At 46.6% G+C, this 23,214-nt stretch overlaps 1 protein-coding gene across 1 annotated transcript in view; it reads right to left on the bottom strand.

Annotated features, from left to right (window-relative positions):
• Positions 1–16,938, bottom strand: part of BARX2 (BARX homeobox 2) — a 71,253-nt gene extending 54,315 nt beyond the window's left edge. Inside the window, exon 1 of the mRNA XM_060105325.1 lies at positions 16,752–16,938. Coding sequence (XP_059961308.1) covers positions 16,752–16,938 — 187 coding nt within the window. The remainder of the gene's footprint in view (positions 1–16,751) is intronic.
• Between the last annotated feature and the right edge of the window lie 6,276 nt (positions 16,939–23,214).

Raw genomic sequence — 23,214 nt, 5'->3', positions numbered from 1 at the left:
GACAAGGTCTGACTTCTCCTCTGCTTTTCCTCCTGTATCTTTTGTGTAGGGTTTTTGTCTTTCCACGTTAGCATCATGGAGATCAGAGATTCTCCCTTCATGTAGTCAGTCTCTATATGACTTAGAACGTTACTGCCTGTCCTCTTCTTTTCTGTACTCTCCACCCAAGAAGAGGTCTATCTCCCTACTTCTTTCTGCTTCCTTCTCTATTAAATGAGAAGAATAATAGTACCTCATATGATTGGGATAGGAATTAAGTAAGTTAATTCATGCAAGGCATTCAGAGCTGTGCCTGGTACATAGGAAGTATTATGTAAGTGTCTGCTGTTACGTTTGTTTTTATATTTATTTTGCTTATTATCGTTATTACTGTCGTTTTGTGACTTCACCTCTGATCTGGTGTAAGAAAGTCAGATGTAGCGTGTCCCACACGTACTTCTCTTTGAGGTAGAATTTTACCTGCAACATCAATCACTTCTTCCTCTGCAGGTACTCTACCTTCCTCTTGTCCTTACCCCTCTCCACTCCATCCCAGTGGGAAGGGCTAAACCTAAAGGATTCTCAGCCTAGTGGCTGGAGAAACCCAACAACGAATAGGAAATTATCGCCAAGTCAGATTAATTTCAATCTCCCACTTCACTAGCGCTTCATGACTCAGGGGCTGCCACAGAAAATATTGAAGGCTTACCCATTCCCAAGTGCCTAAACAAGAGTGAGAATGGGACAGAGGTACCAAGAGAATCATGCTTGGTCCTTCCCGAGAGGCCTGGCAGCCCTGACTGACCCTCGCGAGTTCACAGTTCTGATGGGCCCATATAGATGTGCATCTCCACCGCAGAAAGCACCCCAGCAATTAAGTGCTTTATCCAGTGACGCACACCCTTCCAGACAGGCCTGTGTGATTACACAATGTTCAAGGGCCAGGCAACAAATTAAAGTCAAAGAAGAAGCATATAAAAGTCACCCAAACCTCAAATGGAAAAAGGTCAGTAATTCTGATGCTCCCAGTCTCTCATCAGTTGTCATTCTCAGATTTCCTCTGGGAAAACCAGGGAGGGTTAGAACTGCAAAGAAAAGTCCCCGAAATTCAGTGGAATCCCAGCCACCTTCCTGTAAATATTTTTGACCCCCCTCTCTGTGCAGAAAAATCTAGTGTTATTTCTAGAAAGGTTTGGGAATGTTTCCGTAGAGCTAAGAGCCTGATCTCAATTTCAGAGAGTCCTTGTAAAATTCCCCCACCAAACTGACTTTCAGGCCTCCACACATCACGGATGACAAGAGACACCGACCTGTGACACAACAGAGGAGGGGGGCTGAGAATGACATCACATGTTGTGGATCAGTAACAACCTCATTTCACAGCCGAGGAACCCTGTTTCCAACAGTCTCGTTCAAGGGTCTGTAAACTTTTCCCGAGAAGGGCCAGACAGTAAATATTTCAGGTCCTGTGGGCCACACTCTCGCCGTCAAAATGACTCCATACGTACACAAAGGGGAGTGGCTGTCCCCAGTAAAACTTCGTGGACACCAATATCTGGACTTCATACAATTTTCACATGTCACAGAAGATTGTTCTTCCGATCTCTTCTGTGCACAGATGTAAATGCCATCCTTATCTCGTGGCAGCAGAAAGACAGCTGGCCGTCCAGGTTTGGCCTCCCTGGGGTCTAGTCGTCTAGAAAAATACGGAATGACCCTGACACTGGACAGCTTCCCTCATGTGGAGTCTGTGCTCGTTCACCGCACCTTGATCTCCTCAAGGCATTACATTAATACTCCTTAATCAACCACTCTTCCCCACACACAGGGGAGGAGGGTCTGTTTTATCAATGGCAGAAACTGAGGCACTGAGCCGGCCCAGAATGAGCCCGTGCGGAGCCCTGGGGGTGGCTTTCTGACAGCTCTTCTACCTTGAACTCTGCGCCCCTGTTGCCTGCTCACCTCAAGTGCACACACCTCCTGCACTGTGCTGCACAAACACAATTACTGCATCTTAATAGGATAATACTGATCTTCTGTGAGCCGGGATGGTGCAACTCTTTATTGCATCATTAATATATATTATCATAATATATATGATGATGAGGCAACCTGTGTGGCTAGGCGGGCCCTGGCCCAATCCCAAGTCATCGGCTGGCTGTCAATTCTGAGTTATGCCTCTGAGAAGAAGCACGTACTCACGGGGCAATTTCCCAAATGAAACGTCCCATTCTCATTTTCAGATCTGGACAACAAATGCTGAACAAGCACGTAAGGACCCCTGTGTCAGGAGGATAATCGTTTCGTTCCCCCCGACTCTCTCCTCTCCCCACCCCCATCATTGCTTCTCACCCCTCACCCGCTCCTGCCTACCCGCCTCCTAGCAGAGTAAAAACACTTGGCTTCTCTGAATTCACAGACTGAACAGAACAGTCTCAACAAGTTGCCCAAGGTCCGTATCTCCAGCTCAGTCCTATTTCCACAATGGCTCTGAGGCACTTAGGGGACCACGTCGGCATCCTCTCCACGAATCAATACCACCCCATGGCACCAGATGACACATCCACGTGTCTTAGCCCACCTGCTTCCAGCCGGCCCCCACCCACCCCTGAACCTGGAGGATTTCACTAGAGGTTGCTTGAAGGAATCATCAGTATAAACGGTCGGACGGGGGTGCTGCCCTGGTCACCGGGGCTTCTTTCAACCCATGGAAGAATTCCATTCACCCTCATCAAAAGGACTTTTCTCACCCTGTGGAGGGCATCCATCAATGAAAATATTTAATCAGCAGACACTTGGCTTCCTAAGACGCTAGTGACTAGTTAAGAAACAGAATTCCAGGAAACATCCATGCAGAACCTTGTGCATTCAGTCCCTTCCACACAGAATGCAATTGTAAACAATCCCCCTGAGCAACTGGAAGTTGTAATATAGAGGCTTCATTTGGAACTCCCTCTGAATCACAGACCCAGTACTAAACGAGGATAAGGATTATCTCCCAACCTGCTACCTCTTTCCACACCACCAATTGGAAAAGAAGGTCTCAACTGAATTTCTTTTCTTCTCTCAGTACTCTGACACAAGAGAATAAAAATACTCATAGCCGGGCTTCCCTGGTGGCACAGTGGTTGAGAGTCCGCCTGCCGGTGCAGGGGACGCAGGTTCGTGCCCCGGTCCGGGAGGATCCCACATGCCGCAGAGCGGCTGGGCCCGTGAGCCATGGCCGCTGAGCCTGCACGTCCAGAGCCTGTGCTCCACAACGGGAGAGGCCACAACGGTGAGAGGCCCGCATACCGCAAAAAAACACAAAAAAAACCCCAAAAAACTCATAGCCTCTTCCAAAAGAAAAGACTATCCCTAACTCTACTCTTCAAAGGAAAAAAAAAGTTAAACGTGCTGAGAAATTCTGCCACTTTTCTAAAAACGGTTCTTGAGAGGCACAGCCGCATGATGAAACACTTCCTAGGGGTAATTAATCCTGAGCAACTCTTGTAAAAAAAAAAAAAATAGAGGAACAAAGTACATTCTGTGATGCTGTAGTGTTTGACCAGTTTTTGCTACTCATATATGAATTTACAAAATTCTGAATTCACACTATAAAACAGAAAGATGGGGGGAATGAAACATACCTATTCATGAAGACTTGAACTTCAACAGCTCACGGACCCCACCCAGGCTGCAAGAGGAGGCCCTAGGAGGCAGCCAGTGTAATGACATAACCCACAAGAATGCCCTAGAGTGAAGTGGTTTTAAAAGGATATTTAATTTTTCTTGAGCTTCATTCACCACGAATAGTAATCTTTCTCTAAAGGGCTGTGCTTCAGCCAACCAAGATGAGGTTATTATTATAAGATAATTATTTGTAATAGAAGCTATCAATTACTGAGTACTTATGTGCCAGGAACTATGCTAAGTGCTTTATACACACTATTTTATTTAACCTACATGACTAACCCTATTAGGTAGTTATTACTATCTTCCATTTATAGATGGGGAAATTGAGGGTCAGAAAGGCTAAATGACTTGCCTAAGGTCACACAGACAATAAAACACAAACCAACTCAGGACCATCTGACTCAAAACCTATCCAGTAAGACCACTCCACTAAACTCCTTCATAGATTTGAGTCATGGCTGTAAATTACCTCAAGCTCATCTTTAAGCCGTCATCTACACTACAGTGATTCCCAAACTTGACTTTTCATTATAATCTCTTTTTAAAAATACAGATTCCCCAGAACCCACACCAGCCTGACTGGATAGAATATGGGGGAAAAAAATTAATCTCTTATTCTTTTGTTTTAAGCCATGCCAAACAAATGGCCAGATTTATTTTTCCAGAAGAAGCTTCCAAAGTTCGTGGAAGCACTGTGACCAAAGGAGACTCGGGAATGTTACACAGATACGGACACTGATGTCCAGGAGCAACGGGATGAGTTCAGGGTCGCCCAGCCGGACGGCAGCAGGCCCCAAATCTCCCAGCCACCCACTTCCTCCAAAGACAGGACTGCTGCTTAGAATTCGTCTGGAATCATTCAGAAACCCAAATAATCACAGGAAATGAAAGACAGACTGGCACATGTCAAATGATTATAAATATGCATAAAGGAGTTAACAGGTTCAACATATATCCCTCGGGAGCCGGCACACTCACTGGACCTTTCTTTTCGTAAAGCATGGGGCCTCCGTGGAAGGAGGCAGACTTGACTTCTAATTGACGTATGATTGTGTATATTGTTAGGATGGAACTTGATATTGAAAGAGACCTGAGTTCCAACCTCAACTCTGCCACTTCCTCATGTGGCCGTGTTGCCATTTACTCAACCTCCCCGAGTGTCACTTTCCTCCCCCCAAAACCAGTGATAAGAATAACTACTTCCTATAGGGTCTCCATGCAGTTTCAATTCCTTCGTGAAGACAGGCACCCAGCGTCTGGCTCACACTCACCATTTATAATTGTTGTTATTTTTCCTTTCCAGTTCCCTGAAAAGTGAAACACATTCTGTTTACACAGCTAATTGTTCTAACTCTCAAGGCTCAATGTCCCAGTTTAAAAAAATTCAGCCCTCCAACAGGACATTGCTTTATGCCATCCTCCAAACCGAGGATTGAAAGCATGCTTCCAAGACACACAGCTGTCTAACGTGCTAAGAGCAATAATGAATTGCCCTAATATCCAGGGATAACAAAATTAACAACATCTTCCCCAAAAAATCTCCTCTGGGGTGATTTCAATCAAATGTTTCAACCAATGATTTCAGTCAAATGTTCAGTCATGAAAAAGAAAGGATTTGGGTTGGAACCTTATTAAAATATATCCCTCTACCTCAGTGAAACTTGTTCAAAGTTAACCATAAATATCCCAAATGCTCGCCTGTACTTTCCCAAGTCGTTCCAAAGAGAAGATCCACGGTGGAGCAGTCAGATTTGCTGCCAGTGATCGGACTGTCAGGGCAGCAGGGGCAACCACAGACAGCCCTGTCCTCAGACAGCCACACACAGCCCTTTAGAACATCTCTCTTGATAACATTCACTCCTTTCACAACCTCGAGCCTGGAGAGTCCATTTTACGAGGAATAAGGTTTCACCGGAGAGACGCAGGAAGGGGACAGCGTAAGGCACAAATGAAGTTTCAATCTGTTCCTTTCACTGCAGCCATCTTGTGCATCCATCCAGGTAAGGCAACATGCAGAAGGCCTCGCTCCTGCAGCCCTGAAAGTCTGTCCACTGACAGCAAATCTGATAGATCCACCGGCCTTTCAGTCATGTCCAATTTGGCCACCCTCCTCTAGATGCGGTCATTAGTTCCTGCTGACCACGGCTGCATTGCCAAGCACCAAAGACAGCACAGCGACCCTGGCTGTTGATGGCTGGCGTGGGATGTGGGCTCCGAGGGCTTTGATCTATTTGCTTCTCTGTTTACATATGGATTTAGGACAGAGAGGGGTGGTCTCAGAAGGAGAAATGCTTTGGCAAACTCCTGACTGTACAAACTGTTTCATTCACACCAAGGACTATTTTCCCTCTGAAGGGACACAGAAAGAGCTCCCAAAGGGCCAGGTTTTTGTCACAGTATCTTTTTTTTTTTTTTTTTTTTTTTTCTTTTTGCGGTATGTGGGCCTCTCACTGTTGTGGCCTCTCCCGTTGCGGAGCACAGGCTCCGGATGCGCATGCCCAGCGGCCATGGCTCACGGGCCCAGCCGCTCCGCGGCATATGGGATCCTCCCAGACCGGGGCACGAACCCGTATCCCCTGCATCGGCAGGCGGACTCTTAACCACTGCGCCACCAGGGAGGCCCTTTGTCACAGTATCTTAAAGCAACATTTCTACATTGGAACTGTTTAGCAGAGAAAAGAAGAATGCCTTGGCTGTTAAGATCGGCTGAACAAAACACCTGTCACCAGAGTTGTCTCTGGAGAGTAATGTGGTCCAGGTTACCCTCTCCAAACCACAGGACGACCGTTCATCATCCCTAACAGACAGCTCTCTGCGTGATTACCATGGTAACAGTTTTCATCCCTTCCTAACAATCCCTGATACCACACACCAAAGTGTTAAAATCAAATCATGGTTACAGAATATAAAGAAAACTCAGCCAGCTTACATGCCAATACCAACATGATTCTTCCCTGCCAAGAAGTTACATTTTAATATATTTTTGATTCTTTGGTATTCACAGATGTCCCTAGACAATTTTTTAAGTTAACTTGTCAATAGCAATGACCACTGGTCAAAAGCCAAGAGTGGTATATCATTTGAGCAGTTACATATCAAAGCAAGATGCAATCAAAGGCAATTTACTGGGATTTGAAACATCATTAAGAAGCGGAGGGCTTCCCTGGTGGCGCAGTGGTTGAGAGTCCGCCTGCCGATGCAGGGGACACGGGTTCGTGCCCCGGTCCGGGAAGATCCCACATGCCGCGGAGCGGCTGGGCCCGTGAGCCATAGCCGCTGAGCTTGCGCATCCGGAGCCTGCGCTCCGCAACGGGAGAGGCCACAACAGTGAGAGGCCCGTGTATCGCAGGAAAAAAAACAAAAAAAAAGAAGAAGAAGGGGAAAGAACCTACTGACTCTTCCTTGCATGATCAGTGATGGATATTTGCAGAAAACAAACACACACTTGAGCAGCAGTTTCTTCCTGCCCTAGTGCCCAGCTCAGAGCCCATTTATTCACATGCCAAAGCATTACCTGGGGTAAAGCAGTTGTCTTGGTGAAAAATGACATCCCCACCCAGCCAGGGGAGGTAAGTGAGATCCAAAAGCCAATTTCAGAAGCCGCAGTGATTGTTTCAGGGTGAGTTGTACACGTGTGTCTAATTATAAAGTTCTTTCCCCACTGTGAGACTGTATACAAGAAGCTTGTATTTAACAGCTTGTCTCAGGATAGAAAGCTATTAAGAAAACCATCAAAAGTCCCCCAAGATCAAGAGTTTTATGGATATGTGGGGTCTCCCATACTATCATTTTTCAATGTTTATATTATAGAAAATTTCAAACATACAGAAAAGTACAAAGAATAATGTAAGGAACATCTTGTGCCCATGACCAAGCTTTGCCCAATCGTAATGCTTGGCTGTACTTACATTAGGCCTTTTCTTTTCCTTAATAAATTACTACACAGCAAAGTAAAAATCTGTGTATAGCCCTCCCAATCCCATGCCCTTGCCTCCCTAAACAATATACAGTATTGGCCTGCATGTTTTCTGGCATTATATAAATGGTATCAAGCTGTAAGTATCAATCTACAACTTGTGGGTTTTTTTCCTCAGCCTTGTATTTCTAAATCTTATCTGTATTAATACAAGTAGATCTGGGTCATTCATTTTCATCACTGCATAGAATTTCACTGCTTGAACATAATACACAGAATTCTGTCCTTTTTCCTCTGAAGGGCAGTTGGACTGTTGGAGATTTTTCACTATCATAAACAACATAGAAACGAGCATTCCTCGACCAGCGTCCTATTGCACACATGCAGTGATTTCTCAGGGCATAAACAGAGGTGGAACTGCTGGGTTGAGGGCATGTGTGTATCTGCTTCGAGGTGTTGCCACGCTGCTTCCAAAGCAATTGTGCCAAATAACCCTCCCACCATCCGGGAATGAGAACATCTATTGTTCCACATCCTTGTCATTGAGCGATACCATCAGAGTCTTTCTTGTTTACCTGTCTGACTGGTATGAAATGGTACCTTGTTTTCATTTGTGTTTTCCTGATTACCAGAGACATCCTTTCGTGCTCACTGGATGCCTAGATCTTCACTTCTATGAGTTGCCAATTTTTCTACGTGCCTTTTTTCTTATTGCTTTGCAAGAGATCTTTATACATTCAGTGACTTTAGAAAGTTACTTAACTTCTCAGCTTCCATTAGTAAAGCAGAGATACTATCTCTTGGGAACGATTGGAAGCTGAATGAAAAGCACTGGGTCCAGTGCCTGCAACGTGCTAAGCCTCAAAACAAGTCACTATTTCTATTACAGTAAGTCCCCTACATACGCATGAGTTCCATTCTGAGAGCACATTTGTAAGTCCAATTTGTTCGTTAAGTCCAACAAAGTTAGCCTAGGTACCCAACTAACACAATTGGCTATAGAGTACTGTATGTAATAGGTTTATAATGCTTTTCACACAAATAATACATTTAAAAAAACCAAAAAAATAAAGAAAACATTTTTAATCTTACAGTACAGTACCTTGAAAAGTACAGTAGTACCAGCTACATCACCAATGCTTTTATGCTTGCTTCCGGACATCCTAGGCTTGTACTGTACTCTACTACTGTACTCTACACAGTACTGTACAGTACACAAAAGCACAACCACTGAGTCTCTCAGATAGTGCTTAAAAGAAACATCAGAGTTACACATCCTCCAATCTACAAGTGGCTGTGATCTTGTCTGTGAGACCATGATCCTGAATTTCAGCAATGGTTAAGTACCTGTGTGAAAAGACCTCTGGGAAGAGGGAAGTGGGCGGTGGAGAATGGCAGGTAAATCAATATTAGGGACCTGTCCAGTATTGCCGGGGTGGAAACACAGCCATGACTACATGCGATGCCACCAGGCCCAAGACCTCTCCGCGTCCCCACACGTCATAAGTGATCCTCGCATAAGAAAAGTGAAAGGACAATCATCCTATTGCTTATCACATACAGAAGTGTGTTTTTCAATAATGACCAAAAGTACATTGACATCACTTTGGTGGCAGGCACATTGTGAAAATACTTCTCCAATATTTATCCAATATCCAGAAGCACATGTTCCTAAGGACATGGTGGTGAGCTAGAGAGATGCAATAAAAAGGAATCACAGGGCCTCCCCGGTGGCGCAGTGGTTGAGAGTCCGCCTGCCAATGCAGGGGATACGGCTTCGTGTCCCGGTCCGGGAGGATCCCATATGCCGCGGAGCGGCTGGGCCCGTGAGCCATGGCCGCTGAGCCTGCGCGTCCGGAGCCTGTGCTCCGCAACAGGAGAGGCCACAGCAGTGAGAGGCCCGCGTACCGCAAAAAAAAAAAAAAAAAAAAAAGGAATCACATAACCGTCTCTGCTTGGACCCTTAAGATACTTAGTTCCGTGCTGAGATCCTCCAGATTGGCTTCTACTCAGTTGCATCCTGGCCTCTCCTTGGAGGAAGGCCATGTTCATTTTTACGAACACTGCCAGTGGAGTCGGAGCGTATACAGCTGACCTCCAGGCCGATCAAGCAGTCCTGACACCAGCTTCAACCGGTGACTAGTGGAGTCCCTTTTTACACGTACTTGCACCTCATCTAACATTCAGAATGACCTTCCTCCATGTTCAATTTCCACCGGCACTGAAGAAACCAGAGACTTTCCTTAGCGACCCTCTGCCTACCTTTTGCAGAGTAATCATGGGTAAGAGTCAACTTCAGAGCAAATATAATTAAACCATCTTCTGATATCTATCTGGGTGTACTGCTTTCTTCCTTAAACGTGTGCCAAGTTTCCACTTCCAAGAAGTTAAACTGCCATATAAAAATGCCGTGGTGATAAGTAATTAGACACTGTAATGGAAAATTAACTGTGTTTTTATTTAGAGCATTCATTTTAACAAGACATTTCTTTTTCTAACTGTTAGTAAGCTGCAATAAAAATAAATTAAATCCTGAGGATCTGCAAAGGTTTTCTGGTTAAATAAAAACAAAAACAAAGAAGAAGAAGAAGAAGAAAAACCGCCTCTTCTCCTAGAGTCAGAGTATTCCTTATTTTGTTAACATCACTAAATTGGTACATGGTCCTGGTCTGAACCCCATTCCTGGTAAATTCTAAGGCCAATTCTAACCCTGTCACCCGTGCTGTGGACAGAGGAACAGCACTTCCACCGTCATGGCAGCTGACCCGGGGGCAGTCATGACAGGCGGGACGGAGGCCCGTCGCCACTTGTGGGAAGTCTTCACCCAAATGTTCTCTCTCCTTCTCTTTTTTCCTCCCTGTTTTGCTGCTCCCAAGAGACTTGCAGCCAAGTGATTCGCAACAGCCTGGCAAGCACCTGTGGGCTTTGGCAAGTCCTGGGTTAGAAGGCAGCTAATCCAGCTCAGTGGGGTCCATCTCTGATGCCCCAGTAAAAACACCACCTCTTCGAGATAGGAATGGAAAACGGCATTCCCCAAGAGAGAATGCAAAATGAGGCCTCCACCTGTCCATCTCATCCAAAGCCTTGCAGCCCTCTAACCATGTTCCAGCTAAGGGTTCATCAGCAGGTGTAGCCAAGGGACGCGAACTGACTTCACTGGGGGCGGAAGAGTGGCCGGCGTGGTCCGCAGGCTCCACAACCCCCATAGAAGTTCCCAGGCTTCGTACTAAGGCGGGAGCCTCAGATCTGTGCCCCACCTAACTTCCGTCTCTGTTCCTCTTCCTCCCGACCTCAAAACAAAGTGCAAACAGCACCTAAAATGCTTCTGGGTTAACACTGATTCAGTCATGCTAAATGCTGGGCTGGGCAGGGCACTCCCCCCACCCCCATCCCCCACCCCCGCCCAGGCTCTTCCCTGAAGGCGCCCCAGCACTTGTCTAAGTCAAATCAACGGTGGGCATTTACTCTCCAAGCAGGCACAGAAGAATTTCAGAAGCCACCTGACACTGAGCTACATACCAGGCGGAATCAAGTGGCTTCAAGAATTTCCAAGAAACCCACCCTTTTTCTTTTTCCCTATTCCTTCCCTTTTTTTTGTTTTCATCTCTCTTTACAATCTAAACAATTTACCGTCCTTACTGCTTTTCAAATAGATCCCTGGGATGTAAAAACCTAACAATCTTCTCATTTAGATTCCTGAGGTATGTTAAAACCAGCAGCTATATACCAGCCATGCTGGGATCACAAATTTTATTTTCAAGCCAGAGGTACAACCAACACTGCAGGAAATTGGTTTCATAAAAGATTTACTGCATATACAATTTCAGTTGAGTTGTATTTAAGGAGGTTAATATGACAATTTTGGTGTTGATAATACCCTTTAAGTGGAGTTCAAAGAGAAAATTCCAGACGGTAAGCAAACGGATTAAATTATCATAATGTTTCACAATTCCAAAGTGCCCACATAGACTCTAGAGGACCACAAAAAAGAGTTTGGCAGTGGCTCTACAGGTGCTTCAGAGAAAGATTTAAAATATCCCAACTGTTAGCCAAGACTTAGAAAAAACTTAAAAATAATGCCAGTGGACTTCCCTGGTGGCGCAGTGGTTAAGAATCCGCCTGCCAATGCAGGGGACACGAGTTTAAGCCCTGGTCCGGAAGATCCCACATGCCACGGAGCAACTAAGCCCGTGTGCCACAACTACTGAGCCTGCGCTCTAGAGCCCGCGAGCCACAACTACTGAGCCCATGTGCCACAACTACTGAAGCCCGCGTGCCTAGAGTCTGTGCTCTGCAACAAGAGAAGCCACTGCAATGAGAAGCCCGTGCACCGCAACAAAGAGTAGCCTCTGCTCATCACAACTAGAGAAAGCCCGCGCAGCAACGAAGACCCAACGCAGCCAAAAATAAAAAATAATTTAAATAAATTAAAAAAAAAAAATAATGGCAGTGCCATCAACAAGCAAGTGTAAATATTTGTTGAATTAAATTATTGAATTAAATGATACTGAAGATTATAGACATTTGGAAAGGCATTTTAACTTGCTAAATTTCTAATCATTTTCCCATTCGCTATTAGAAAAATGAGAACCAGCGAATAAATTGCTAATAAACTATTCACTCATTAAAACTGACCCCTAAGGAATCCCTCAGTCTATTTAACAAAGGTGTCATAAAATTTAAGGAGTAAGGAGACAACAGCTGAGGATCCCAAAAGAGCTCAGCTCCAAATATATTCTGACCTTGGATGAGTTCTCTATCCTGTGCTTCCCTCAATTTATTTACCCTTAAAATGGGAACAGGAGAGGCAGTGATGAGTGATTGCTAATACAAGCGTATTTGCCTCTGGCAGAAACACAAATGCTGTTAATAAAGATCATTTTCCAGACCCCCAGTTTACATTTCTCTATCAACGTTCCAGTGCCCAGGATCCAGGTTCCCAAGATACTACAGGTTTTGGTCTTCAACTAAAACACTGAGCTAGGATTGGGGGAATCAATGAAGTAGCAGCAGAGTCCCTGACCCCATCACACAGGCCCACACCTCATTTCATTTTTCACCGGGATGACACGCAATCTTTGTGCTAAAAATGAGCCCAAGGACACCACCCCAAAGAACTTGTTTCTCTCGGACCCACCAAAGAATAAAATGTTCTCAAAGCGCACTCCTAAGATAAACACCCTTCCCCACATGCCCCTTTTAATTGGCTGGGTAACTTTCCCTTGGGTGTGACGGCACAGCTTTATCCCAGGTGTGTAATGGAGTTGGAAGAATCTTCCTGATTTCTGAGTACCCTAATAAGAAAGACGGCGGTGTACAGTGTGGGCTGAAACTACGTTTAAGCCCTGATGTGACCCTAGCAGTTCGCAAAAAAAAAAATGTATGTTCTGCTTGGGAAGGTTGGTCTGTGGTCACTGTGATTCCTCCCAGTCAGCTCTGTAAGACTGGCCGCTGGAGGTCACGGAGAGAGCCCACAGAACCCTTCTGCCAGAGGAGAGAAAAAGAATTAAACTATAGGTTTTAGTGAAATCACTAAAAGTCATGCAGGGGCCATGGGTTGTAAAATGTACAAATACCCATATTCACCTCCGCCCAAATGTGCGTGTACAAGTCCTAGGGTAATTCTAGGTTATAAGTATCGATAATTATAATAAGTTATAAGTAATTATGCACAGTACTTAGGCTTCTCAGTATCATCTTATGAAAACTCTTAGGGTAAATTGTTACATCCTTGTTTTTGTGAAGCAAGTTACTCATTTTTTCCAAACACCCCTCAAATTTAGAAATGCTGCCTATTTCTAAAGATCAAACTGAAAGAGAGATCCCTCAAAAGGAACCGTGCCGCTACCTCTGCAATCTATTCCGTCCTGAGAAGCCAGTTCAAGGGACTCTTCCACCAAGAAACATTAATCACAACCAGAAAAATAAAACAATGCACCTGAGAGCTAAACAGTATTTATGATGATATAAACTGCAAGTCATTTTTGGTCTTCAATCACTGTCAACATTCTAATGTTTATGAGAGATCATCACTGCCTTCTAAGTGGCAATACAGTTCCATTCTGAGTGAGGATTACTATTACCAGATTTAAAAATAAGAACAGCATGTCATAAACTAAATTCATTCTAAACATGTTCCATACCTCCTCAACAGTCTGAATAACAAACTTTTTTTTTTCAAATGGAGGCTCTCTTTGGGCTTGGGTTTTTAATTTTATTTTCAATTTAATGACAAATGTTCCTTTAGTTTGGCTTTAAGAGAAGGATTCCTTGACTGAATATCTATTATGTGATGCAGGAGATCTATTAGGAAACTTAAATCAATCTGGAGATTGCTTCCTAAAACTAAAATTACTATATTTTAATAAGAAAGGGCCTGTTCAAATAAACAATTGTTTTTGAAGATGAGTAGTCCATCAAGGTTAGGGTGTCTAATAATAAATTACTATCAAGTGATTATCTACCAGATGAGAAATGTTTCCATTTCTCAGTTTACCTGAATATACATGCTCTTCTGCCCGAGGAGATCAGGATCATAAACTGACATTAGGATTTTGCTAAATCTGAACAACATGGCTTGCTTAATTATGCAGAGGCTTTTTAAACGCTGTAGCTTTTTTTCCACCACAATTTCATGTACTTACTGTGCAGGGTGGTCACTTTATTATCTTAGTTTTCATTATTTTAACTGACAAAGGTCACTTCTGTTAGTTATATAAATCTTAAAACAGCAAACCAAAGGATGAGATAGTTCAGTAACTTTAATTCCAATTTATGCCTTTCACTTGATTTGAACATTTTATGCATTGGTTCCACCAAAAGTGCTAAATATTTATCTCTATCCAGAAAAAATATATATATATAGCTTCATTATGAATGCCAGCAACTTATTGCTTTTTTTAATTAATAAAAAAAAGATTAAGTTCATCCAATTTAAGATTTGTGATCCTGAACATAACTGTTAAAAGCAACAAAAATGCTTTGAAAGTATGGTATTTGCAAAACCTTTGAGAAGTCGCTAATGGTATTCCCATGATCTAATACATGTAAGGCTTTAACTGTAATCGTAAACCCACTGAAAGCTTATGATCTGAAAGGATGGACTATTGTAGCCAGTTTTTAGGGGTTTAATTCCACTGGCAAATCCCAGTTTCTATATTTTAAATCTCAACTAGAGCAAAATCACAACACATTTTCCAAAGAACAACCTAAAGAAATCAAGCATGGGAACAATAAGGCAAGAACGCCAGTGCCAACAACCACCCTCTCCCACAAACCATCAAAGAACTTCAAAAGCACAAGACTGAGCAAAACTTTTAGTTTGTGAAATATGTGTGATTCACTTTTAACACTCACAAAAGTACATATGAATCACTGTATTTTCCTCTGATTTATGTCCCACACAAGGTTCAATACAAGACAAAACTTACTCAGCCTCGACGGATGACTGGATCATTGTTTTTGGAGGCTATTTACTATTCTTTTTCTGGCATGATTTCTTCTAGATCCAATTCTGTGACTGCTAAAAGCCAGGAAAAGCTGCCTTCAAGTCACTGCATGGCACAAAGTCACTAAAAAGTTTGCAGGCATCAGGCTATGCCGAGGTGCTTAGGAGAAGCTGTTCTGCTTTGTCCTAGGGACCTCCAGGTATGCAATGTCTTTTCAGGGTGCGAGAGATTTACGATTAAAATGGATCCTCTCTTTTTCCTTTAAGGGATTTGAGTTCTCATGGCAAATGACTACTTACGCTCAAAACAAGAATCAGCCTCCTTCCCCGCTCCAAGATCTATGTAGACAACTCATCCCAGGTTTAACGCATGGCAGACATACAAATGTAAAAACATCAACCATATCTATCTTGTTTTTAAAATTTCTTCTTCTTATCTTGTTTTGTATATTTCTTGGCTTTTAAAATGCAGTATTACAAGTCTTGTTCTGGGCTACCAGGCCTAATTCCACCTTACAGACAAAATTTATTTTACAAAGGAGTAACTGAATAATACTCATTACCAAATACATGTAGGAACAAGTTGGTTGTAAAAGAACTTTACTGTATGTATTTACACACGTATTTACTGATTGTCCTAGAGAGCCTATCAATGGAATCAACAGAAAATGCAGTATTCCAAGCACAGTGTACCAGCAGCTCTTGGCCTGAACGTTCCAAAAATATCTTTCAAAACCACTACTATCTCTTCACTTTACTTTTCCAATGTAAGTATAATTAAATTCATTTATTTCATGCCACCCATGCAACAAATATACCCTCAAAGGGTCTTTCGGTTTGGAGATATTAAATTTTTACCTTCAGTTGAAAGCAGAGTCAATAACTTTTTTGATAAAAATTGCTACTTTTTTTTTTTTTTTTTTTTTGCTATACCCACGTCTGGAGAGCCTAAATCCTTATAATGCCAGGGCACTATGAAACTTGGAGCTTCTCTTAATGCAAGTTTTTTAGAAATAACTTTGGATTTATTTTCTATATAAACCTATGACTTTTAAATTATATTTAGTAAGTGTTCTTTATTTTTACTACGGGTCTTGTTCTTGTGGAGAAAGCAAACCAGATTTGAGGAGTGTTTTTATTGTGATCATTGTTTTTTAGTCACTTAAAACTCACAGGGTTGACCTCCTCAGCTGGCTCCACAGCGCGACACATTCCAGAACTACTTCCCCAGAGGGAGATCCTTTTAAGTAAAGTTCAGCGGATTCAGGATTTTGCGGGGAACCTCAGGATACTGACTTACTTGTAAAATTCCCAGTGGAGACAGGAGGAGGTTGGACGAGTTAACTCAAGGTGAGAAGCAACGCCACTTCCTGAGACAATGATTTAAGCGCTGAACCAGGTCAAGGGTTTGAACTTTCTTCCTGAAAACCACAGCAGCGCTGGGAAGGAGGAAGGTTCTCCTGCCAGCAGATCCCAGGCGCTGCGAGGCGGCGGCTCTCGGGGGCGCGCTGCCTTGACTGCCTTTCTAACCTTGCCATTGACACCTTGCCGGGCCCCTTCCAGGTTGCAGAGGCCTCTGCAACGCTCGCCTCAGACAAGTCTAGTCCTCTTGCAGGGGCCCACAATTCCCGGGCCCCTTCCTCTCGCCCTTGGGTGGGAGAACAGAGGTAGTCAAGCGCCCGACCCCGTCACGAAAGCGGCCGCACCCCACTGCGCTCCCGAGGGCCGTCTTACCGGTACAGGAATGCAGGGGCTTGGGTCGCACGACCAGCGACGGGCACATGGAGTAGAGGGAAAGTTTCTCAAAGTAGTCGCAGGTCTCCTTGGAGAGGATCTCGTCGATCATGAAAGTCTTGTAGCGCCTCCTGGCTGCTTTGAGCTGGCCGGGCGAGCTCAGCCTCAGCTCTGCGTGGCAGTGCATGGTGAGCCCGAGCGAGCGCCCGCCGCCCGGGGCCGCGGGGCTGGCGCGCCGGCGGGGGCCTCCGGCCGGCTCCTAGGCGGCCGGGAGGCGGCGGGGCTCGGGAGGTGCGCGGAGGGAAGCCGACACCGGGTGCGCGGGCTGCGCGTCTAGACCCACCCGCGGATCAGCATCTTCGCGGAGCCTTTTGGGGACAGTGCAGCTGTCAATCAGCGAGCGCTTCCCGCAGGGCCTGGTGCGGAGCCGCGCTGAGGGCCGGCCGCTCGGCGCGCACCCCGCCCAGCCCGCCTTTACCACCCGGCTCGGACCTGCGCGCCTCGTGCCCGTCGCTCTTAATCGCCTTCTCCAGCCTCTCAGCGTCTCGCGCTCGTCTGCGTGCCTATTTTAAGACACTCGCTCCGGCTCTCCTCCCCGCCCCCCTCCTGGGACGAGCTCCAGGTGTGTGTGTGCACTGTGCGCGCCCGTGTGTGCGCGCGGTGCGGGGAGCGCGCGCCGCCCCCGCCAACGGGCTAGGCCTCCGGGGGCCGCTGCCCACGCGGAGCCCCGCGCGCCACCCTCGCGCCGGGCTTGCCGCGCTCCGAGCCGCGCTGCCATCGCCGGCACCCGGCGGGCGGGCACGCCCTGGTCTGTTAGTAGAAAGAAGTCGAGACTTCGCCGAGGCTCCCGAGACTGCGGGACCCACAACCGGCGCCCCCGAGGAGCCGGGTGCCTTCCTGCCTCCCCACGTGGACTTCCGCGCGCCGTTTCCCAAGGACGGCGCCCACCCCTAGCGTCCCCTACGCTCGCAGCCGGCCCCCAGCCCACGCGTTCCGACTCCCGGAGTGTACGCCGCGATCGCGAACTTGACCGTTCCACGGAGATCCCAAACCATCAATGACCTTTGCCCTGTCCGTTATCCCTATAGTAAACTGTTAAAAAAAAAAGTAATCAAAAGCACGTGTTCCTTTTTTATTTTGAGCTCTGTTTATAAACTTTTTTTGGTCTCCAGAAGGGCCAGGGCAGCGGGACTGCCGGGTGCGGCGAGTCAGCCCGGTCGTGGCTACTGGTGCCGGATACTCTGGCACCACGGCTTTCGTCCCCCGGGTCCCTGGCGACGAGCAGGGTTGGGGGAGCCGCGAAGACACGCGTTCATTAGGTGGTTTGTCTTCTATCTCCTGGGCGCCTAACTTCCGAGTCTGTTCCAATCAGTATGTGAACGAACTTTTGTTTTCAGTTGGAATTGTTGGGCGAGGGGCGAGGGGACCCCACCCAGCCTCGGCACCCGGACCGTCCCGCTGCCCGCGTCCTGCCCCCTCGTCCGCGTTCGGCAGAAACTGCCGGTGCTGCCGGTTTCGCGCAATTATGCCTGGGAGTTAGTTTGCACGGGGCCGGAAGGGAAACGCACGGGAAGGAGACTGAGAACTACAGACGCGGATGGCCTTCTCCGAGGCCGAGTTTGGGGCTGGTGACATCTCGCGGCCCCGAGTAACGGCGGGCTCGCTGCAGAGCTGCTCGCCCTGCAGCCCGAGTCGCCGCGGAAGCAAGTGGACGCGCGCGCCTGGGCCAGTGGTTCACTTCACAGGGAAGGGGAAAGCCTGGAGAACTAATAATTAGGCACTGAGAGAAAATAGTAATAAACCGAATCAGAGCCTTGCATTAGACGTGGTCCGCAATGCGCCTTTGAGGAACTTCATTCCCGAGGTGTTGGCGGGCGCCCTCGCTCCCCTCCCCTCCCCCTCTCCATTTAGAACGGTTTTCGTTTATTCTCATGATATCGCCTTATGCCCATTCTTCTCCTCCCGGAGCGGCGGCTTGAGGGCCCGCGAGAGCTGCGGCCAGGTGTCCCGGTGGCGGCGCGCGTCTCGCCTCAGAGCCTGGAGGGCGCCGCGCTGGGCCCGGCGCGTCCGCGGCTGTGGTGGCCGGTCCCAAGGCCTGTCCGCTGCCCCGCGCGGGGCCGAGAACGCTCCCAGCTCAGCCCGGGCAGCGCCGCTCGGCGCTGCGACCGAGGGGTCCTCCTGGACGCCGGCGGAGCAAGGACCCGCTGCGCCACGAGCGGGGGACCGTCCCAGGGTCGCGGCGTTCGCACCGAGGACATTGTTGGGTGGGGAGTTATATGTCCCGCTGGAAAGTGCAGAGCTGTCGGCAGCGCCGAGAAACTGCGTGTTTGGTGGGATTGGAGGGCGCGGCGCGGGGGAGACCCCCGGGCCTCTGCACCGCACCCGGTGACCCTGGAGAGGGACCGAGCGTTATTAGCCCTTCGGACCCGCTGTCGGGCCCTCACGGCACGCGCGCGCCCCGTTGCTCTTTGGGCCCACTCTTTTCCTCCACCTCTTGTCCCATCCTCTAGCCTCGCCGGCTCTTCCGGTTCCTCCCACCGCCACTGGCCCCTTTCCTCCGCTTCCGTCCATTTCCCCTTCCCCACTGTTCCCAGCACTTCGGGCCTCCTCTGCTGGATCGAATTCCCCCATCTCTCCTCCGCATCTTCCATCTCTTTCTCTTTTCCTTTCTTTGCTCTCTTCCTTCCCTCTCTTCAGACCCGGATCTGGAGCCGCGCTCCTGTGCCCCTGCGCCCCTGCGTCGCGGCGCTGCCACCCGGACGGACGGCTGCGGGTGGCTCGCGGGCGGAGACCGCGCCGAAGCCCCAGCCGCCCGGCACGGCGGCAACCGTCCTTGCCTCTGCCCGCCGCGCCCTCCAGCCCGCTCTGCTCCCCGCGTCCCCTTGACCACCGGCACAACATTCGCTCACACTCTCGCAAACTGGTCCTTTGATTGGAAATCTGCAGCCCTTTCAATAGCTAACTAATAAATTAAATAATAGCTTATTGGATTTTCCATCTTTTCTATTTTCTACCACAGAGGCAAGAAATCTCATAGGGGGTCTGAGAGCACAAGTCCTCAGGTATTGGAAAGAGAGATTCCAGATCTTGGGAGTCTGGAGCCTTCAGCTTTCTGTCACTTATAATCAAAGCTGAGCCTCAGTTTTTTCATTTGTAAATGATAATCATAATACCTACTTCACAAGGTTAGCCTTTCATAATCCATGACTACACAGCTCTTCCCTTCAGTGGGAATGCCCACGGCACCCCATCCCCTCCCTCCTTCGCTGCCTGGAAAACTAATTCAAGGCCCATCTCAAATGTCACCTCCTTTGGGAAAGATCCCACACTCCCCAAGGCTGTCCTTGCTGTTTCTACCTCTATCTTAGAGGTTCCTTTACTATATTATTGCCTTCTGCATATTTCTTTCACCCCCTGGACAATTTGTCTTGTATCACCAATACCAGCATAGCACTGGCACATAGTAGGTTCTCAGTACATGTCATGAATAAGTTAATGCATGAAAGCTGGGATAATTATATAATGTGTGTAAGACCCGAGCACACGATGGGACTTCAAATCTTCACTAGTTGCACTACATTTGTCTTTCTCCTTAAATGAGCCTCTCTTTCCTTTATATTTTTGGTTTTTCTGCAACGGCATCTAGCCCAATTCCCATTTTGCACTCATCTCTCTCTTTTCACTCCCTCTCTCCTGATCTCAGACTGTAAAGGGCTTTCGTGGGAAGAAGCACACCCCAGCTGTCAATCATGAAGTGGGGCTTTGGTCAGGAATAGTCAGGGGTTTAGTTTCCAACATTAATGAAGTGGCTGGAACAGCAAACATCTGCCAAAGAGCCTCAAACCCTTTCCAGCTGCTGGAGACCCAAAGACACTTCCCAGCCTCCTGTGACTGTACCCCGGCAGTGTCTGCCCCTCTACCGGGAGGAACACACATGGAGAGGAACAGACCTGTCTGTACCCAGCCACGCTTGCTCAGGCAGGCATGGAAGGGGATAAAAATGCACATCACCAGGAGGCTTCAGGAGATCAGCTCCCCTCCCCCATCCGGCACCTGATTCCTGGGGATAGAGCCCAGCCAGAAGGAAGGAAGCAAAGACACCTGTGCAAAGTTAAAAGGTTCTGACAACTAGAAACCAAAGAATCACTCTTTCCCATTTCAGCTGACAGCCATTGTCTCCATTCAACTAGAACACGTGAAATTTAATAAAGCAAAATGGTATTGAAAAATCCTAGGATGGCATTTAAATTGCATCTAGGATCTAACCCTAGGTAAATTAGCTCAGCTTCATTTTTTGTGTAACTATCCTTTTATAATCCTGGGCTTTGTGTCGAGGTAGATGTCAGAAGCAGCCGGGGCACAAGTCCTCCAAATACATGAACTCATTCTCAATCATCTTCTACAAGTGGGGGGAGTGGAGCGGAAGCCCTCCTTACACTCCAGTAAAGTGTGTTTAATAACTTGTATTTCAGTTGCTAAGATTTGAAATGGTTTCAGACATGTAAAAGCAAAATAGGGAAAGCCTTGTAAGTTAATATTCCCCTGGGCCCCAGGGCCATGCCAAAACTGCTGCCTGCGGAGCCCAGCACCACAGACTTGCACAACAAGAAGTTGAAGGAAGAGGAGAAGAAAGCCAGCTTATTTTTAATGATGATATTAATTTACAAAAACTGCTCTCATACACTGTAAAGCATCTTTTTAAGAGAGGGCACAAATGTAATCCACTTGACAAATGGGCTTGGAAATGTCTGAATAGGTCTTTCTTTCTCAAAACATCTTTCTGGAGCAAAAGTTTACAGGAAAAAAAAAAGACGATGGCTGTGTCTACAAAGCACCTAACAGTTATGTGAAGAGTGAAAATGCAGTAAATCATCCAAAAGTTTCCAACTTTTTAGAAGCTTGGTATACAGATTAAAACCATTTGTTAAAATTTTTTTTAAAAAGCCATTTGTTTTGCTGATAATTTCCCTTTTAAAATTGTGCTATCCTGACATGAAACAGCCTTATTTCTGCCTATGTGTCTCAATTATCCCATTGGATATAGCCAGGAAAATAAAATTTAATCACTCCTACCTTGTTCATAATATTGTAGAAATGGATATTGATGTTTGGAGCATCACTGGTTTTGACTTTTTTTTTTTTTTTTTTTTTACATGATACCCCTCACTAATGAGAAAGCTGCCACAGGAGAGGAGAATCACTTTTAATATGTCATGGAGCAGCGCCCTGGCTGCCTGGGGCAAGTGGAAAGAACTTCTGAGTCAGGCAAACCTGTGTTCCATTCCCAGCCCAATCACTTAGTAATTTCCCTGACCTCTGGTCTTCAACCACAACATGGGGGGGATGATAGCCAACTCAGGTTTACTGGAGGATTCCATGGAGGATTGTGTGCACCGCACTAACTCTTGAAAAGCCAATCTTCCCACTGCCTTCACCTTGAGTTCAATAAAATAATCAATTCGCTTTCAAAAACCATCACAAAATAAAACTGCCTTTTTAAAAAAGCATCAGAACCACTGCTGTTTCATGTGTTTGGGGTTGGTTTTTGTTCAATGTTCAGAACCTAGGAAGCAATTCTCTTTCAAAAACCATCACAGGGCTTCCCTGGTGGCGCAGTGGTTGAGAGTCTGCCTGCTAATGCAGGAGACACGGGTTCGAGCCCTGATCTGGGAGGATCCCCCATGCCGCGGAGCAACTAGGCCCGTGAGCCACAACGACTGAGCCTGAGCGTCTGGAGCCTGTGCCCCACAACAAGAGAGGCCGCGACAGTGAGAGGCCCGCGCACCGCGATGAAGAGTGGCCCCCACTCGCTGCAACTGGAGAAAGCCCTCGCACAGAAACGAAGACCCAGCACAGCCAAAAATAAAAAAAAATAAAAAAAATAAAAACCATCACAATATCAAACTGCATTTTTTAAAAAAGCATCGGAGCCACTGCTGTTTCATATGTGTTTGGGGTTGGTTTTTGTTTAATGTTTAGAACCTAGAATCAACCAAGAAATAGAGAGTGAGAGGAGCTGGCGTTAGAGTGAGGGACTATCGTTAACAGAAGGAAATGGCCCTGGCCACCAAGCGTCCCTAAGTGCTACTCAACATCTGGCACCTGCAGCCACAGACTCAGCACATCTGCAGGCGTCAATCATTCTAACCAGCACTTCACAAGAGAATGGCTCATATATCGTTGTTATGGCTTCTGTCTGCAGAAAAAAACCACCATGATCCTGCACCCACTGGGTGACACCTCATCCAAATCATCTCATAAAGTATTTTTATTCTCTTCTCCGCATCACGCAGGCCTCGATTAGGTTTCATGTGAATTCTCTGTAATCTGCCCTAACACAGAGCCAGCCAGCAGCAATGAACCCAGCGAGACAGGGTTGCAAAGAGAATGAGCAGTCGGTCTGTCGTTGGCATGGGCTGTTATCAAGGACAAGAAGGTTCCTGTGTCAGCCAGCACAGGAAAA

The sequence above is a fragment of the Mesoplodon densirostris genome, chromosome 7 (genome assembly GCF_025265405.1).
Source record: "Mesoplodon densirostris isolate mMesDen1 chromosome 7, mMesDen1 primary haplotype, whole genome shotgun sequence".
NCBI classification, from domain to species: Eukaryota; Metazoa; Chordata; class Mammalia; order Artiodactyla; family Ziphiidae; genus Mesoplodon; species Mesoplodon densirostris.
This window is presented reverse-complemented; position numbering and strand designations above follow the sequence as displayed.